The sequence below is a fragment of the Cheilinus undulatus genome, linkage group 5, assembly GCF_018320785.1.
Source record: "Cheilinus undulatus linkage group 5, ASM1832078v1, whole genome shotgun sequence".
Taxonomy (NCBI): domain Eukaryota; kingdom Metazoa; phylum Chordata; class Actinopteri; order Labriformes; family Labridae; genus Cheilinus; species Cheilinus undulatus.
Genome location: NC_054869.1, coordinates 27,578,213 through 27,599,117, shown reverse-complemented (window position 1 = coordinate 27,599,117; position 20,905 = coordinate 27,578,213). Strand labels below are relative to the sequence as shown.

General features: G+C 40.3%; 1 protein-coding gene across 1 annotated transcript in view; it reads right to left on the bottom strand.

Moving 5' to 3' along the window:
- nos1 (nitric oxide synthase 1 (neuronal)) overlaps positions 1-18,665 on the bottom strand; it is a 62,784-nt gene extending 44,119 nt beyond the window's left edge. The window contains exons 1-4 of the mRNA XM_041788215.1: positions 18,532-18,665; positions 15,228-16,013; positions 11,380-11,482; positions 5,431-5,568 (exon numbers count right to left, since the gene is read on the bottom strand). Of these exons, the coding sequence (XP_041644149.1) occupies positions 5,431-5,568; positions 11,380-11,482; positions 15,228-15,949 (963 nt within the window). The 5' untranslated portion in view covers positions 15,950-16,013; positions 18,532-18,665. The remainder of the gene's footprint in view (positions 1-5,430; positions 5,569-11,379; positions 11,483-15,227; positions 16,014-18,531) is intronic.
- Between the last annotated feature and the right edge of the window lie 2,240 nt (positions 18,666-20,905).

Sequence of the window (20,905 nt, the reverse complement as noted above, 5' to 3'; positions counted from 1 at the left end):
AAAGACCTCCAGACGACCAAAGTGAACGTTACTGACTGGCCTGCACAAAACTCTAAGTTGAATTCCATTGAAATTCTGTGGTGTGAACTGAAGACCATGACAGAAGTCCAACAAATCTGAAAAGCTTGAGAGGTTTACCAAAGAAGAATGGGCAAAGACTTGTTGGAAACTACAACACATGGCCACAGGCTGTTATCCAACAAAAAGGAGACAACTGAATATCAGCATCAGGGATGTTTATTATTTTGAACCTAGTAGTTTCTATGTGCAAAGTAAACCAATGTAAGCATCCAAAATAAAACTAGGATGATTGGAAAAGTTGTGTTAAAAAGTCTTTGCTCTGTTGAACAGCCCTCAGGAAATACCTACAAAAATGAAATTTTTATAGGGGGGCAGATAATTTTTTCCTCATCTGTACTTGCTTTCTGACAGTTGCAGCCTATCTAAAAGGCTTGATTCATACTGTCCTCTTAGGATCCAGACTGTATGGTATTAGTTTGCTGTACCTGTTTGTATCATGCTTATCTCGATATTTGAATTGGCAAAATGGTTACCTACATTTACAACTACTGTATTATTTCTGATGACATATGATTTGAAAAGTCTGACTCAGTAAGCAATATGAATCATGAAACACGGGACACGATGTTAAACTGTCCGTTGTACCAATAGGTGGTATGCACTTTACCTGAGGGTTTCCTTAATGTTAAGAGTGATTGGGAGTCTTCCTGGTGATTCCTCCTGGTTGCTCCTCCTGGTGGCTCCTCGATGCCAAGAGCATCACCGGAGGTGCATCTCCAGTGACGCTCCCAACCTCAATATCTTCACCGGAGATGCACCTAACTTACCTGAGGGTTTCCTTGATGTTAAGAGTGACTGGGAGTCCTCCTAGTAGTTTCTCCTGGTGGTTCCCCAATGTTAAGAGCAGACACCTCCAGAGGGCTGAACAGTGATCTCTAGCGTCCCAGAGCCACCCCCCTCCACGCCGGCTCTCACGACCCGCCATGCCAACACGCAGACATCCTCTTACCTATCTTATCACATGGCCCACACAGCCTCGACAGCATGCCACCTTCAACAGACCCAGGCTCCACTGATGTGAGCTCCAGGTAGTGACGATGCCGATGCTACCTTCCTTAACACCACTCATGATTGCAATGCAACAATACGTAAGAGCAGAATCCTCCTAGTAGTTCCTTCTGGTGGTTCCCCGATGTTAAGAGCTCCATCGGAGGTGCACCTCGGATATGGACAGATATAACTTTGGGACACATCATCAGTAGTGTACCTTTGAGTCATAGGGTGTTTCGGCCTTTTAAACACTAGACACCCTCATCAAAGGCGGCCAGCTACAGGGTGATCAAGCCTGAGCTTGTGTCCCATGCCCTATTGCGAGATGCACAGATGTTCGTGGGGGGGTTCTGCTCTGGGTTCTCAAGTGAGAAAGGAGGTGGTAGTGTTAGTGGGTTGCTCCTCTTGCTGTTGTTGGAGCCCAGCACGGGTCCTTCCGCTTGAGCCATATCCACTGACTACTCCTTTCGGCTGCTTCGGACACAGATCTGATGATCTGCCGGAGAGCCTGTCCATGACTTCCCAAGTCCTTTAGCAGTCTGATGGATGAAGTAGCGACAAATCCTCTGCATCCCACTTCGACTGGATAGAGTTTTGTCTTCCATCCTCGTTGTTCTGCATTGGCTGCTAGTTCTGAGTACCGCAGTTTTTTCCGTTCATACGCCTCCTCCACTGAGTCCTCCCATGGTACTGTGAGTTCTATGATGTACACAGACTCGAGTGAAGGGGACCAGAGGACCATGTCTGGTCTAAGGGTGGTGGATGCAATCTCAGGTGGAAATACTAACTGTTGGCCAATGTCCACAAGCATCTTCCAGTCACAGTCCAAGGCTAGTTGTCCAGTTTCTGGCTTGGTGGCAGGATGTTTGGGCTTTTCCTGTCCCTCCCTGACGAATGCTGGTGCCTTGATGGTATTGTTTGCTCTCAGGGACAGGGAGTTGGTTGTACTCCTCCTGATCTCAAGTGCTGCTGCCAGGCTCTTGAGGACCTGGTTGTGCCTCCAGGTGTAGCTGCCTTGTGTGAGGCTGGTCTTGCAACTGGTCATGATGTGCTTGAGAGATGCTGGACTTGGGCAGAGGGCGCAGGTCGGATCCTCACCATACCACTGGTGGAGATTCTTTGGTGATGGGAGCACATCGTAGGTGGCTCTGATGATAAAGCTGATGTTGCCTGCCTCCGTTTCCCAAAGCTCCCTCCAGCTGAGGTTCCTCTTCTGCAGGCCTTCCCACTGCATCCACTGCCCCTGCTTAGCAAGCAAGACAGCCTTTGCACTTCTTGCAGTTTCCTCTTGTCTGTGTACCTCATCCACCAGCAGCTTCCTCCTCTCAGCTGCTGAGGCCTTATGCCAAGTTGGTTTGCTCACCGCCAGGCCAAAGCCTCCTCTTCCCAGCTGTACATGCCCCACGATGTCTTTGTGCTTCAGGGCTGCTGTAGCTTGCTGCACTGCGTCGGATGGTGTCCAATTCCGCCCTGTTACCAGGGCTCCAGGTAGTGACGATGCCGATACTACCATCCTTAACACTACTCATGATTGCAGTGCAACAATACCTAAGAGCAGAATCCTCCTAGTAGTTCCTCCTGGTGGTTCCCCGATGTTAAGATATATAGTAAAATGCAAATCATTTACTCTTTTATAAAAAAAAAAAAACATTTAAACATGGTCATTTCTTATCAAGTGAAGATGATAATGTTAGCATGTATCTGGAAGCATTGTTTTATGTTAATAAGACCTTACAGATCAAAGGGCAGCTCTTTATGCTCCCCTATTTTTGGAATAAACCTTTAAAATGCTGGAAAGACTACCATTCTCCCAAAATTCTGCTGTATGAATGACTGCATGTGATTGTGACTGAATCAGCTCTGTTAAAGATGAAAGCATTTATATCTGGTGTAAAGGATAAAAATATCCATCAAACGTCACATTTGATTTTGCCGTCTTCTGAAAAAACTGACTCATTATGTGACCATCTGAGTGACTGTATGGCCATGTGACTTCTGTCTTTTTATAACTAAATGATTTATTGTTTCATAAGCCTGCCCCACATCACCCTAACTCTCGGCTCTCTGGCTAAACAGTAACAAGCTGAATCACCAACATTTCAGGCAAGAGCTCTCTAATGTATGAACAGTTAGTGTGAGGCAGAGAAAAGGCATGCCGCACTGTGCTATTATTCTTCAACTACTTGACTTGCAAATTATGTGTTGTTCAGCCTGAGGGCTGAATGTTTTCCAGTCAGCCAATATATGTATGTAATGTGTATTAATGCCTTTAAGATGCAATTAAAGTCATGGGTATCATATTTGCAGGCCTCACTATTTGACCAAAAAGTCTTGCATTCCTATAAGACAACACACACAGTGGTTCACAGGGTACCTACCTGTTATGGTGAGATAACAGGGGTCATGAATGGTGACAACTCTCACTATCTTTTAATATGATTATCTCAAGATTGCACTTATTTCATTATCTAAATAATAAATATCGTTATTGTTTTAAGGTACTGAGAAAAATTCCACATGCTATCATGGGGAAATAAAAGCAGAGAATGGAGAATTTTCACTGCTTATCTTATATAATGGCAAAATGAATACTTATAATTTCATAGCTGTCACTGTGGACTAAAGGAGAGGTGTCTAAACTATGGCCTTGGTGCCAAATGTGGTCCATTATTAATCAGCCACAAAATCCTAAAGCTAAAATGAATGATGGCCCACATTAAAACATGGAGCTTATGTTTGACTGCATATTCTCTCTCAGTTGCGGCACTCTGAAGTGCTGCCGTGTTTATTTTATAAACTAACATTTTGACAAGAAGAATCCATCAGCATGCTTTTTTCATGAAAATGTAAATTGTAAACATAATGACAACAAAAATAACAACATCTCAATTTATAATGCACTGATGAATCATGACAGAATGATTACAGGAACATGAATCATTCTCATTGGCTCCCCTCTCTGCTTAGTCTCAAGGTCTGGTTTACAAAGCATATCATGCTAACCATATTGAAGCAACACTGCTGTTATAATGTTTGGAATCTTTGTACAGTTTTCTCTTTTTTGTGTCTGAATGTGGAGATAAGCATTCAGCATCTCAGCTGCAACAAAGCATCATTCTCATTAGGACCAGGAGTGGAGCCAAGGCCCCCTGAAATCTGATTGGCCATACGTACCAAAATCCTTGGTACTGACTATTTGTCTTTTCACCATTAATGGGAAGCTGTGGTATTAGCTGTTTTATTAAGCCTTTTTAAATAATAAGTATATGTCATCCTTCATTGGACTGGTTTTCCTAACTTAAATACATACAGCTTATATTTTTCAGTATGTGGCTCTCAGTAAAAAAAATTGGACTTCCCTGAATTTAAGAGTCATAAATTCTAAACATGTTGATGTTTCTCTGTTTTCTAACATTCTATTGACTAGGAATGAGTATGACTTGCCAACTAAATGGTTTGATTCAGATCGTTTTCTCATCTGCACCAAAATTAAAAGTTGGTTAAACTAATTATTAACAACTTTTTATCAGTTCAAGCTCACAATCCTGGTCAGATGCCTTGTCTAAGCTTTAATGCAGCTGCCTGCCACTAGTAACCACGATAGCTGTTCTTACTGACTGCTGTCTTGCTACCACAATGCTCTTTACTTCAATATAAAGAACCGCTGACTGCTTTAGCATCAATGAATAGTTTAAAATAAATTTTAAACTAGAAAATGAGGATAAAGTAATCCAGAGGCGGTGTCAGGTTATACTTACATATAACCAAAGCAATGAGTGACAACATTCAGCATAGGAATATGGACACTGCCCTGCAAAAAGGATCATAGGCTAGTGGTGCTAGCACTGTTAACATTAGCCACATTCTGCAAATGGGCACATTTCATTTGTATCCTGCAAATGGCCAAACACATTTATATAAATGCGCTAAATAAGAAGGGAAATCATACAACTAGAAACATCAGTAATACTGACAACAACCACAGTCAGCAGTTAATAACAGAACCTGAGTCTAAAAAACAACAGCCCAAGTTTTCTCAATTATTTTTTTTTAGCTGATATTGTTTTTGCAGGTATGCTGTTTTGTATTGCATTACAGTTACATCATGCAGGTGTTTTTATATTTTTCTCATCACATTGTGCCAGTACTTTGAGTCTTTTTAAGGGTTTGAAGGGTGTCAGTGTGCGAAAAACAAATGCACCTCAGTCTTCATTCAGATTCAGACCAGCATAGCAAGTCTGCGTAATGAAAAATTATTCATTGCATCAAAATCCTTCTCTATCTTGCCAGCCTGGTTGCCTCAGCCACTCTTGTAAATCCTGCATCTTTGTCCAATCAAGTTATTTCCATACACCTTACCTTGCTGGAGCTGTGGTGGAGTGTGTCACTGTAGACCGTGCCAGTCTCCCAGTTCTTGATCTTTATGAAGCGGGGGCATTTGGATGGGCTGCCGTTCTGCAGTGTCCTAGTAGGAGAGGACCTGCCTTGGGCCGTTGGCTGGAAAAAAAAAGCAAAAACACATTCACAAGGGGGTCTTTACTTTATGCGTTTATGTTGTTTCTAGTTAATGGCCTCTGACATCTAAGGCAGCTTCTGTGCTGGCTGGAGACATTGTTAATGACTGGGAGTCATGCTGAGGAAAGCTGAAAAGAGGCACAGGTTTCCCACTGAGTGAGAATGGTTTCAAGTGCCACAATTTGACGTTGATTGGTCAGTTCAAGACGTAGATAAATATCTGGAAGCATTTTTGAAAGGACTTTTATAATAAAGAGCTTTTCTGCAAACTCTCACTTCCTGTAATGGTGCACTTTTATCTCTCACAGAGACTTCAGCACATAAACTCAGTACCTTCTCTCCCTCCTCTTTCTTTGTTATTTCACACTCCAGGATAAAGACAATCAGCATTTAACAGCAGGTTGTTGGCAAGCTAACACTTGGTTCACTGAGATTTCAATACTGTAGCTACTGACTGATCAATGCCTGCAATTTAACCCCAAAGTCAGCTGTAAGTGTTGCAGGAGAAAGGCGAAGAGTGATTGCCTAAGATCAGGATAATCAATCCCACACCTTGAGCGCTCTATCATCATCTCCCCCAGCATTGTTAAGCACAGAGAGGAGCAGCCTCTGAACAGCAGTGACACAATCATCATGCTCGCCGCAGAGATGAATACCAACAGTGTCACGGCAGTTGAGTTTCATTGTCATTTTGTGTCCTCTTCAACAGCAGAGAGGAATGAGAAGGATTGGATTGAATTTGATTTTGCACACACAGTGTGAAGAGCTTAGTTCCTGTGTGTTCATGCTCCAGAAGCAGTAACCCTTGCTGTGTGGCTCAGATATGACACATTGCTATCACTAAGGTTGCGGACAGGGAGAGAGATCATTGTACCGTAAAGGGGGTCTGGGCTGAACGGGGGAAGAAGACAAGATGAGGAGAATTAAGGCTTGTTGACATAAAACATGCAGTAGTCATGTGTTTTGAATATGAATGTTAGGCTTGTCGCTCAATGACCGGAAGCTTAAGCTCTGGCATTTACATTGGGACATTCCTCTCCATACTACATGAAGCTTTAAGAGAAGCCTGTTTATATGAACAACTTGTAAATGTCAGTTTACTTTATTCATTTATACATGTGTCCTCATGTTGAATTTTAAATGTCAGAGTCACAGCAGAAATACAAACATAATTTAAAAAAAGGTCAGATGGGACGAGACCACTAAGTTAATGTCTAGACAGACATACCGTAAGGACCATTCCACTGAGACTGCTCTCATTGAGATGACAGATCAATAGCTAGAACAAGTTGATTTGGTGTACATATGTGTTGGTATGTTGGTGTACTATTTTTGGATTTTAGTGCAGCATTTGATTCGGTAGATCATAGTATATTATTAAAAAAGCTCCTTCATTATGGGTTCCAACAAACCGCTCTTGACTGGATTCATGCTTATTTAACTGAAAGAACACAATCGGTTTTTATAAATGGATCTTATTCCTCTCCTCTGAATATACAGTGTGGCATTCCTCAAGGCAGTTGTCTTGGGCCTCTCCTTTATCTGCTATATACAAATGATATTTCATATGCTCTAGTCTGATCAAAAATGCCGATTTTTACGGATGATACTACTGTGTATGTACCGGGGTATTCATGTGTAGACATACAGACATCACTGCAGCAAGACCTGGAAACAATTAAGGATTGGGTTGACATGAACAAACTGGTACTGAATATAAGGAAAACAAAAGTAATGCTTATAGGTTCTGTGAGGAAGAGGCAAAATCTGCCCCGTTTACAGCTTATGACAAATGGTACAAGGATAGAACAAATAGATGAGACTAGACTGTTAGGTGTTCAACTTGATAGTCATCTGTCTTGGACACCACATATGTCTAATCTATGTAAGAAGCTGGTTCAGACTGCTGTTATGGTTGGTAGAATAGCTAAATATTTACCCACAAAAATATTAAGACAAGTGACCCACGCTTTAATTGCGAGTCAGGTGAATTATTGTGCTGCTGTTTGGGGTAATGCTGGAGCAGGAAAAATAAGTAGACTCCAGTTCTGCACAAAATAAGGCTGCAAGAATTATTCTTAGATGTCCAAATGATACTCCTATTGAAGAGCGATGCAAAATACTAGAGTGGTCGTATATCAGGGATATAATAGCTAGAAATGTTCTTCAATTATTTCATAACTTGTTAAAAAGAAGCCAAGACTGTTGATAAGCAGGTTCCAGCAGGTGAAAGACAGACATTTAGTTAGCACAAGAGCTGTTAGCACAAGCGATTATGTTTCACCCAGGACTAGGCTTGTAATTGGTAAAAGGATGTTTTGTTTTCGGGCTGTGAAGTTATGGAATGGTTTACCTGATCTCATTAGGAACTTACCAGAAAAACATTTTAAACAAAACATTAGGGGTGTTCTTTTAAGGAGTATTCAAACTTTTTTTTATTGCAACTGTATGATTGTGATTTGAGGGTATAGCTTTTATGCAATTTTAATGGTGTAAGTTTTGTTTGTGTGTATAATGTCATCTATGAGTTGTATGTATGTTTTTAGGGTTTGTGTTTGTTCTATGTTGTATTGTTTTCAGTTATACTGTATTGTGTTTTTATTATATTTTTGTAATGTTTTTATGCTATGGACCCTTGGAAGAATAGCCCAAGTGGGCTAAAAGAGATCCAAATAAACAAACATAACAACAAACAGACAAGATGAAGATTTAAATAGAGATTGATGTGAGATATTACAGATCAGATATGATCATCCACAAAAAATCCAGCTGCTCTTGAGCTGAACGCTCTTACAAATAGTTATCATCCAATTTTTACTTTGCCAGCATAACTAAACACAAAAAGTATGTCATGGTCTAAATCAAAAATCAATCCATCACTCACAAGAGCTTATGAAGTAGAAATTACAGAGTATAATAATAGACTAACTATCAATAATAATTTTGCTTCATCGCTGACAGCCTTAGCAATCAAATTCTTAAATGTGTATGCATGGAGAAGCTGTCTAGTCCATGTACTGCATGTTTTTTGTGACCAAATAATATCATTATAACCAGCTAGCTATGTCGCTAACTATGCCAGACAGACAACCTTAAATCTGAACCAAGTGGCAAGGGAGACATGAAAAATAAAGTACGGTACAGTACTTTATTATACTTTATAGTGCCAAAACTGCACTTCCCTCACTGACCACTCGAGGCTTGCTCCATTAGACCCCAAATAACAATGCCAGTCTTTACAACATGATTAAGCATGTTTTGAACATGTTGCAAAAAACAGTTCTTGTCTCTTTAAAAATTTTATCTATCATGCCTAATCCTACAATATCAAGGCTTAAAATCTGCTCCACTCTTGGCATCTTCAGTCTAAAAATTCAGGTCAGCTTAATTTTTTCAAAGCCTGATTTGCCAGATTCCATGTCTGTCATCAGGAAGAGCCAAAATGTTTGTACCCAGTCTGAGAACTGACCAATTAGCATCATGTCAGGATAACAAGGCCGTAGCTACAGTCAGGGTTTCGTTGTACAACAAGCCAGTAAACATTGACCTCAGAGGTAGCAATAGTGACAGTTTTATCAGAACTGGACAACGTTTCTATATTAAAAGAGCAAAGAACTGAACTGAAGGCTTCTCTTGGCAGAAAAGGTGTGTTTGCTCTTCTTCTGACCGGCTTCAGTGTGAGTTTGATTCACCAACTGGCTCTTCTGATAGTGAGTAGCAATAGAGGCTGACTGCCGAGCTCACGTTACCCTAATATGGCGTTTCTTGAGCGTGGAAAGTGTCTATGGTTCCATACTCAATTCTTGGACTGTTTGGAGTGTGCCAGTAGTGCAATGTAATTTTACATTCTTCTCAGTGTGAACACACTTTGTGCACCCAAAATATGAAATATTGAGCACAGAAGTATGCCAACTGGACTACACCTCTAACCTGTGCAACCACTGTAGGCTATAAGCTTTGACAGCTTGATGTTTGTCAATCTCCACTCCAGTGCCAACCCTCAGCATGGATTTTATCTTGTGAAAATGTCACTGACAAACCCAAGTTTAACCTTAACATAGCTGATCATAGCTTCATATTATACATAAAGTAAAGATTAAACTCAAAGGTTGGCTTGAAATAGCTCCGCGTTCTAATGGAGCATACTAGATTTTAATACGCTAACTATCAACAGATGTCAAAATTAAAAAGAAGCTGCAAACAACATTTATAATAGTAAAGAAAAGACAGTCTGCTTTTGGTGACATATTTTTTACAAAAACATCATCATGACATACAAAAAAGAAAGCTTTCAGGCACTTAAACAGTAACACAGCCTGGCAAATACAACAACAGATACAACACAGAATAAAAAAAATCTTAAACTTAATGTGTTAATTGACCACAACCACTTCCAAGCAATTCAGATTACAGAGGGAAGTCGCAGGAATAGACATACACTGACAACAGCTGTAAATCTCATCATCTGTCAATCAAAAGGCTTTGTTGTCAGAATGAGGTGTGGATGAAACAACAGATAGCATCTGTGGAGCTACAAATGAAGCTAATTGAACCTAATCTGATGAAGATAATCTCATAAAGAGACGTAATAAGCAACATTTTTCCAGTAAATCAGTTGTGCAGTTAAAGTTCCTCATTTACCCATCAATTAAAACTTCAGATGGGAAATGAGGATGAACACTGATGGGAAAAAGAGAAAAAGTGGTACTAGCAGCTCAATAAATGGAAAGAAACTGTGTTCATCAAATATTTTTAAGACTGATTAATTTTTTTAACAGTTATATTTATTACTTGACAACTTTTCCCATTTAGCAATGATTAAGCAATTGTTTTTGTTTGTTTGCTTTTTACGTATGCATACTCTGCTTTTAATTGATAATGCAAATCTAACCAGCAGGGACAAATCAAACTGAACATTCTCGCACCTTTCCTTTCCAGCAAATGTATTAAACATTAAACTGTGCAGAGGCAAAGCTAAATCAGAAGACATGCATGAACTGGACACACACATGTCCCAATCACTTGAACACAAGTATCTTAGCTTGAGCACACACTGCCAGGGAAAACATATGGCTTCTTACCACTTCATACATACATATCCTCTCAAACTACTACTGAATGCATCTTCCCCCTTCCTCTTTTCAATGCTCTCACACAAATATTCTCACAAGCATGCACATTAACAATCTCTTCTCTGCAGGTCTGAGGGGCTGGATCATTTTAACAGGGGCCACATTTGATGGAGAGCGCGGATCAGCAGCTGCACGCATTCATTATGCCTCCTGGAATCATTTCGCCCCATCCGGTCCCATTGATGGGGGCTTGAGCAACGTCACAAGTGGGTGGATAACGCAGACCATGTGCAGATTACGACACTATCCCTGTCACAGACACTTAGACCTGTGACCAGACTCTTCTGTGTGGAAGGCATAAGCTGGATTTAATGCTGCACCAGCTTTCCCTCCCGGAAGGATCTAATGCCTAGGTGATGGGATCTTAGGCAAAGGCTTTATGACTCTGCGCAAAGAAGCAATACAGATGTGCGTGCTCGGTTTCTGAAAGCATGGAAAGTGCAAATAGCGTGGATTATTAAAAATGCCTAAAGAGCCAGATAGGCACAGGCAGCCATGGACACACATGCATTATACAGCTGCAGAGGGCCTGTTCAAGAACACTTGCAAAAAAAGCAAATATAGACAACATGGCAAAGGATCCTCAAGTTATTGATCTAGGAGTGAAGAAATGGACAGACTTGCTCTTTCATTCAAGGATTAGGCATAAATTTCAAGTTACCTTGTCAGTGTCAGCGTTGTTGAGCACCACCGGCATGTTTTCCAGCATTCTGTTGTTATCTGACGCCAGCTGTGGAGTTGTGCCATTTCCCACACCAAGGTCCCTGGAAGTCACACACAATTTACTATCAGGTGTTTTCGCTCACATCTAGTGCAAAATGTTTCAACCATTTCACGATAAAACCCTAGCCAAAGCATTCATGTGCATGCAAACACTCAGAAACAGTGAAGAATCAACCTGTCTTTTGAAATTACACATTAAACCAAAGACTTGTGCACCCTCCAAAATGCTGTCAAATCAGGAATCCCTGCACAATTTCTACAAGCTCTAAACACCCACTCAGGTGTTTTCTCTCCACAGGACGTAGTGGGTGTACAGACAGAGCTTGGCTGCATCTAACAGGCTCTCCTGTGTCTTGTGTTGTTTGCACCTGTTGCAGAGCTGCAGTGGGACAGCTTCTTCGCTTCATGTAGTTTGGCTTAAGTGTTTTACCACATAAGTCTGCATCAACTTCATGCTGTGAAGAAGTGGGCGCTGAAGAAACTGAAAAAAACAGCACTTCGAAGTGAGAGGGCAGAAACAGGGACTTAAAAGCCAATCAAAAAAGGTGCAATGACCTTGCTTCTCCACTTTTCAACCACTTTAGCCATGCTTTTAATGCTTTTCCTCTTACAACTTACGGAAAAAGTCACTCCATCAGCTTTCCAGCCAGTATGTAGCAACTTAATCATAAGATTTAAACATTAAAGGACTTTTTTGGTCATTAGTTCACTTTTTTGGCCTTATTTCTGCATTTAGAGAGTTTAATAACAGTGCTCCAGACTGATTTAGGCTATGTCAGGGATTCAAACAGACATGTGACTGAACAAATACAAGACTAATCAAAATGGTCCAATGGATCTCTGTCTCCCTTTGATGTAAGAATATACCATTAGATAAAAACAGATAAATTCATACCCTTTAGATAACTGGGTATGATAGATCTCACTCTGAGATGCAAGTATCTGTCCCTAAGGGACTGAAGGGGGGAGGGGTATCACTGCAAAACCACATGAAAAATGAATAAATTAAAAAAACTCATATGAAAGTTACCTCAAATTTGCTTCCTCCTCCTCCTATTGAAAACGCCCACACATATATCACCATTACTGTCTTTCACACTCCCCCCTCCTCCGGTCTTTCTCATGTGCACACATCCATGCTAATTGTAAATCCTTACAGGCATCTATTCCCTCTTTCACACTCCCTTTCACACTGTATCTCTTTAGTTGCTGCAATTTGCAAGAGCATATTTTTCCCCTCGGTCTTCTAATTCAGGGGTGGAGTTCAGACATGCAGAAATGACGAGGGAGGTTGTATGTGTCATTCACTATTAGCTGTAACTCCAAAACGTCATCAAAGTGTCCTCTAGAACACACTAGCAGTTATAATCTGCAGGGAGTACTGTACCTTAGAAATAATCTGAGAAAATCTTATGCACAGAAAGAGGAAAAAGATTTTATACAGTGCTTAACAAATTTATTAGACCACCACCCAAAGTAAGGTTTATGCCACAGCTGCCCTAAATTAAAAGCATTGGTAATCACCAAAATCATTTTTATATTTCTGCAATGGTTAATACATTAATACATAGAAGCTCTTTACTCAAATGATATTTTTAATGCTAAAATATAATTATTATTGTTATCCATGAATTTTCAAATTTACTGATTTACAAAAAAGCTGGAAAAATAGTAAAGCACATTATTATTTCTTGATTATTATGTCAAATTATAGTTATTTACATGCTTTCCTGAACAGAAAAAATGAGTTTTAGTGGTTGAATGTTATGCTTGATTAGTTTCTGACTTCTCAGAGAAGCCCAGTGAGCTGGCTCAAATTTGGGTATAAAAAGGTGAATTCAGTTTGGAATTCCTCATTCCTGTTCAAAATGGTAAAACATGGAGAGCTCACTAAAAATGAACCTACTTACTAAAGCAAAATAGAAAGGTAGAAATAGGTTAGTGGACTCTTCATGATCCTGACCAAATGTCAGTTGTATGTTGGCCTAAAACCTTTGTTCTTTGCAATTCGACTTCACCATTCATGTTTTTTTAGGGAATTATTGTTCAAGCAGTACATCTCCCTAAATCCAATGAATCACTCAAAGTGTATTTACAAAAGCGAGGAGGATGTGCATAGTTTGGTATAGAATGAGAAATTGATTCAGGGAAACTTCAGTCTCAATTGCATTCCAATCAGTTGTGGGAGGAGAACAGCAGATAACTGAGCTGCCAATATCAACAGCACACTGAGGAAACCATTTAGACAGAGACAGGAAGATTGTAAGGGCTCTTTCTGAGCTGAGTCAGAATAAACACTTAAAAAAACACAAGACCTACTCTGTTATATTCAACAAAAGAGTTCATGTTAAATATACAGTTTAGAGTTCATGTTAAATATACAGTAAATATACAAATTTATTAGACAACCTGTCATATTTGTCTCAGAGACCATCCAGCATCATGAAGTGCTTTAATGCGGACTCTTTCATTTTCAGTGAGCTCTCCATGTTGTACCATTTTGAACAGGAATGAGGAATTTCAAACTGAATTCACCTTTTCATACCCAAATTTGAGCCGGCTCACTGGGCTTCTCTGAGAAGTCAGAAATCAATCAGTGGGTTATTCAACCACTAAAACTCATTTTTTTTTCTGTTCAGGAATGCAAGTAAATAACTATAATTTGACATAATAATCAAGAAATAATAATGTGCTTTACTATTTTTCCAGTTTTTTTGTAAATCAGTAAATTTGAAAATTCATGGATTAATAATAATTATTATATTTTAGCATTAAAAATATCATTTGGGTTGAAGAGCGTCTACATATTGGTGTATTAACTATTGCAGAAATATAAAAAATGATTTTGGTAATTACCAATGCTTTTAATTTAGGGCAGCTGTGGCATAAACCTTACTTTGGGTGGTGGTCTAATAAATTTGTTAAGCACTGTATATAGAAACATATTTCTCAAATTCTGGTTTGCCTAAAACCCTGCTGCAGCTGACCTCCACAAATAAGACAGAGGGGGGAAGTTTTGTATTTCAAAGCTCATTAAAACATTGAAATGAAGAGTTTGTGATAGGCTGTATGTGCACCAGGATGCTAATTGGGGTCTAATTATTAATGTGACATTATTACTGGATCTGAAATGCCAATGAAGGAAATGAAACTGTCCTCAAATAATAAATAGGAGCTACAGTAAAACGTTCTCTAATTTCAGCAGATAGCAATTACATTTCGATGTAGATTTTTTAAGTAATCTCAAGCAAAAGATGTAGCTAGATAACCTTAAACCTGATCTTGCACTGGAAGTTTCATTTTAATTATAACAAAACTTTCTAAATCAAGCAACATTTCTTGTTTAAACACATTTACATTAACATAGTTAAGCTGGTTACATTGAGGAAAAGCACCAAAAATGGTGATGATGAATTTTCTATGTAATATCATGTTAATTGAGGTTTGCTAGAGGCCAGTGTGCAGACAGTAATTACTTGGCAATCTAGTGTGAGTCATATTAGATGAAAGTGAGCCTGTCTGTAGCAGCTAATACAACACAGCTGGGTCAGGTAGCTTGGGGACTGGAGGGTGAAAAAGTGTGCAGGGAGACTTTATTTAATAAATGACAACCAGGTGCAGGCTCTTATGTCTGCTAATAACCAACTTGTTGAGAGTCCTTGACCTAAATCATGGTTCTAATTCTAACTGGGCTCTAACTCATGTCTGCATGTGGAGGTGAAAAAGAAAAAACACAGAGACACTTAGGCCAAGGGATCAATAAGGTTGTAAAGCATCACAAATTACCAGGCCACTTGAATCTGGGCATCTCTTCTCCCTGCATTCCTCTGGCCTTCTCCATTGATCTCCTTTTTGCTGTTTTTGATGAGGCGCAGCACTGGTTCAATCTCCTTCAGAAGCTCATTGTTTTCCTCCAGCCCATTGCACAGGAGGGTTCCACGACCCCCCTCTCTCATCAGCAGGGGTTCCTGGGCCTGCACGCCACCCCTCTGAAGGATGGACTGGGTGATGGATGGAGAGGACAGGTTCTCGATAGCTCTAAGCTGGGGCTCCTTGTTGACCTGCTGCTGCTGCCCGGGGCTGAATGGGCTCAGAGGGGAACAGTGCTCATAAGACTTTGAGGGTGGAAAAGCAGGCCTAGTGACCCTCACTGTGCGTTGGCGGCCATCTCCAGACAGGGTGGTCTCCAGGTGGGTGGTGAAGCCCTCAGGCCCACGGAGGATCAGAACTGCATGGCTCTCTGGTGACACGTTCTTCAGAGTTTCCAGGGCCCGCTCATAAGACAGGTCCACCAAAGGCTTATTATTGACTGCCAAGACAATGTCACCCACCTGCACCAGGCCACACTCCTCTGCAGCACCTCCACGGATGAGGTCAGACACAATGACAGGTGGCTTAGACACCCTCTGTTTCACCAAGAAGCCAAGACCACCAACCTTCCTCTTGAAAAGACGCACAGAGATGATGTTGGGCTGCAGCTGGCATACTGTTGGTTCAGACTCCTGCATGGTGCCTGTGTGTGGCTGTTACTGTGGTAGTGTGAGAGTGTTTTTTGTGTCCCCAGGGATGTTTCTGAAAAGCATCAGAAGGAGAGAGAGGAGGAGGGGAAACAGAGATTCTATTAGTTTTAGGGGAAATTACCTTGAAAGCATCATTTACTTACAGTGTGTTGATTTTACATAAGTCAAAGAGGTTATATGAGTCACTAAGTGTTTTCCTATGGTAATATTACCAAGATAATCAAACTCTGTTGAAACAAGGATGCAAAACATCACTGACATGAAAAATCTATTATCCAACTAATGAGACCCTTTATGATCCTCTATGATCCTGGTATTAAGGCTTTATCAACAACAACTTTCTGATTTTTGTTGATATTACATGGCGCCATTGTTATCTTAAGTCCTCAGTATCTATTTTATTAACATAAAGATATTTTCCACTGTTTACAGTCCATTTAAGGTGAAAAGCCTTCCTGAGAAGCAGAAGCCTTTAAAAATAAACATATTCAAAGTTGTGTAGTAAGACCCGGCTTTCTGTAATTGTTAAGCATAAAAATAAAGACTAGAAGAGCAGACAGTGAGTGACAAAGTCCACTTTAGTGCAGAAATGCCACTGCTTCCGTCTCTGCATAATCCCAACTACTCAACTCTTGGACGAGAGAACACAAGGCATGCGACAAAAGCCTATCCCTCAGCTCCTCGAGCCCGATTATTCCAGCCCGTGCTTCATTGTCTCTTCACTTGAAATGAACTTTAGGAACAAAAAAGCCCTCCTCCGGCCACGTTTGCCAGACGCTAAAATAATGCTTCTACTTCATTAGATGCGTGTTAGTCGTTCTTTGAAATCGACTCATCTGGCCGCGTGGGTGGCTTTGCCTTGAATGTAGCTACACAGCGTGTGAAAAATAACACACAAAGCTGAGGCTGCGCGTGCTACGCAGTCTGTGCAGGAGGGTAAGCACGCGGTAAACTGTGGAAACAGATCAGCACCAAGGACAGCGCTCCACCTCTGAATGCTGCCTGTTTCACCAGCCGTGTATTCGTTACTTCAAAACTTTTCAAGGCGGAAACGCACGTCGATGAAGGCTCTATGGCGTATGTATAAAGAAGTCACTGGCTGAGTCACACATTAATATCACATAAACGTCCCATAGTCGCAGCAAACAAACTCCATATCCACTGATACCTCTACAGTCGGCGAAATCACAAATTCGAGCAATCAGGAAAAATTGGTGCTGCTATAAATATCGACTAAACTGACCCCAAGCACAGGAATAACTCAGGTTAGACGGGGCCTTTAATCCTAACTCTTTGTAGCTGCACCCTGCTAAGATAAGAAATTACGATTCACTGATGTGAATGTTGATGGGACTGTGCTCAGAATATGAAAAGTCTTTTTTTGGGGGGGGGGGGTTGCAGAGTCTTCTAGACTTAAAGGTTGGGTTGATTGTCTGCCCTATTAATGTTAAAATGATCTTGTAAAACAACCCCATATAACTGTTAATACATCACCATTACGTTGCCTACATTAAAAAGTAAAGGGACGTTTAATGAAACCTTATGTTTGCAGATTTATCAATGTCATATGCATAATTACAGTGATAATTGTCATCAGAGGCTGCTCCAGCTCAGTTTGCACAACCCTGGTTTATTCCACTCGTTCCATGGTGACTAAAATGGTTTCTGAATTTTCCATTAGTTTACACGGCGATTGTAAGTTGCATTTGCTGTACTGGTCACTTTTACATAACGTGAGCTGTTGTTCCTGTCACAAAAACCGTATTGGGTTTTGAACCAGACCGAGTTGTAATAAGTTTTACGATCTGTTATAAACTTTCTGTAATTGCATTGTCATGTAAAGGGGCCCCACCTGTTCCATCTAAAAAATGATTAACTGAATAACTGGTTGGTTTTCATACCTTAACATGGATGTAGTCCACGAGTTTCATTTACTGGCAGGTCGATCTGGCAATTCAGCCAACACATAGTGGGTTAGTTATTTAAGGTATCTACAGTCATCTCCTGCACCCAAAGGCAACCAGACGGTGATGCATGCCTATAATATGTTCCATATTGTGAGAACAGGAATTCCTTTTCTCTCTCATTTGTTCAGCTGGAAATATTGCTACGAGAGGAAAGCTGATAAAAACAAGGTCCATCAAAATCACCAAATACGAAAAATGGATTTGCTCTTCAAAACGAAATAAATCCACTATGACCCACCAAACATGCAAGAATAAGTTCTTAAAATGTAAAATGATTTAGTTTTGCAATTCTCCCCTCATTTGGATGCACAAAAACGCACAAAATGTTCCCAACGAGTCTGAGTTTAACTGCTCTTCACAGGTTCAACAAGTTCTTCTCGCACTTTCTTTCATAATCAATAACTCCTTCATGCATTATGGCAGAGATATTTATCAAGGAAAGGCATCCCGTCTTAGTCACAGGTTTACACAGTAGTTCCACAGCGCTCCATGCTCATTAATAGTTCTCCTGCACCCTCCTCCAGCAAGGGAATGCGCTACTTCATTTTAAACAAAAGTCCAGGAGTAAAAGGAGAAACAGATATAAAATGTAAAGCCACTCACCCCTGAGAACAAGGTCGCTGTCACACCGACCTGCTGTAGCGAACTTTGGGATAAAACTCCTGCGCTTCCTTAACAGCGGCTGCACAAGTCTTTCATCCAAAAACAACGTCTCCAAGTCAAAGCGACGCGCTCTGCCTCTCTAGAGACGAGGCATGCTTGTGCCTCTTCGCGCAACGGGGCGCTTTATAAATACAGAGCAACGGGAGACACAGTGACGAGCTGAGAGAGAGCCGTGCGCGGGCATTTAAATCAACTGTGGGTGGGTGTAGTTATGTCGGCTATCGTCATCACTCAGCATGCAGGAGCAGAGTCTCCTTACATCTACCCCTCCTGGAGCCTGCTGTGGGCCTTCACGGGGGGCAGGGACGAGGCAAGGTGTGCCCCTCCTGCAACATGGAGATTTCTGATTTAGTTCACTGGCTGATATTTCAAATATTGTAAGAATACACTGCGTAATGAGCGTTGAAAGAGGCAAAATATCTAAAAGGCACACAAAAAGACACACGCTGCTTGCTAAGTTTCCTATAAAGTACGTCCTTTGAAATAAAGCAATTATGCAGTTAGTGGGGGCAAGGATTCCTCATACATTGCAAGTGCAAACGATTCTTTACAACAACTTGCTATAAAAATCTGGTTTCAGTCAGGCTATTTCGGGTTTAAGTTAAAATGCTCCCTGATTAACTCACTATGTACCCATAACAAATGCGTGCATTATAACAACAACCTCAAATACGCAACATACACCTCGATTTATGAAAATATCAGGGACTAACAAACGCTGTGCGCAGAAACGGTATTATTCAGTAGTCATTGGCATGCTTTAAGGTAGGGCGCTTGATTGTTGCTATGGAAACAAGTACCTCCACTGCTAGCAATGGGCCTTCACCTAGCTAAAGTTAGACTGAAGCAAGTTTTAACAGAAGCAGCTTTTCAAAAAGACGGCAAAATTACGATATGAAGACTGATCCGGTAAGACTGCCATCCTCCTCGCCCTCTTCATTGAGCACTATCTTCAATTTTTACAAGTTTTCAGCACTTGATCATGTTCCTCAGTGCTGTAGCTACTTAGCAGGTCTACTATGTTGCACACCCTAGAGAAAATCGTTGTCAGGAAAACGGAAGAAAAGTCAAAAAGCTGAATACAATGACATGGCATCGGCTGAACACAACAACTTGCACGAGCTTACAATTTTTGACCGCGTCAATTTGACAGTTTACTTTTTAAAACCACTGGAAACTTCTACAGTAACATGTGACGTGGGTATCCACATGATATGAAACCACCAATCAAAATGCCCCACAGCATCGTTAACTGGCAGCCAGTCTTTGAACATCTTATTTAACTCAAACAATTTTAATCTTTCATATACATTAAATAAGTTATATTAACATGCTTAGAAGAATGCGTTATAGGTCTAATGTTAAATTTAACATATTTTATCATTCTAAAATCATCTCCACATGGCCTCTTTTTAAAGAGTTGGTCCGTGACTTTGCTAGCCCCACTTCCGGCTGCTATGTTTCCTAATTTTTTCCAGTTTTGATTTCTTTTGATTGTCATGTGGTGCATCTTGTCAGAAGATTGTATTTTCACATGTGACGCTTTTTATCTGCCAGTATTTGCTATGCAATGGCTTTTTTGCTAGCTGCCTGGCCTGCAAGAATTAAAGGAGGTAGGTGACACCCCAAGCACCTGCCCAAGGATCCACCATAGAGAAGTGTGAATTGTATAGTAATGGGTTTATTAAAATGCAGGGGTTTTAGGGATGATCTCTTGTGTATGATAAATATACAATTCAAATTTTTGCATTAGTTAGGTGTTCAGAGAAGTTTTAAACTTTAATCTGAAATGGAAAACCAAAAGGTTTAGATAAAGGTGAAAGAACAGAAAGTCTTGTTAGGATTAAATAAAGAAATTAAGGATTACAAATTACACATTTATATCATTGTAATTCTTAAAATTCAAACACAAACCAAACACTTGAAAAATAACAGGATTTGACATTTTGTGCGTTGGTTTTCTGCAGACTTTCACTGTAAATTCCTGGATTTTCTCACCTAATTTGTGTTAGAGGAGGTGCTGAATTGTGTTTCACAATCTAGGCACTATTACAGATAATTCAATAAATTAGTTACAAAAAGAAACCAATTACATTGAAGTTTTTATGTAGTGCAAAGACCGGAACATCATCTCAGCTTTCATTTTAGGCATGAAAACCCAGTTATTACGCTCACATTCAAGAACAGTCCTTCAAAAAGTAGAGCATAACACTTTTTATTTGAAGCTGTACACTTTCTGTTGGAACTAATTTTTCATATTCCATTTACATTGTTATCAGATGCTGTTAAACCATTGTCGAGGAAGAGAGCAACA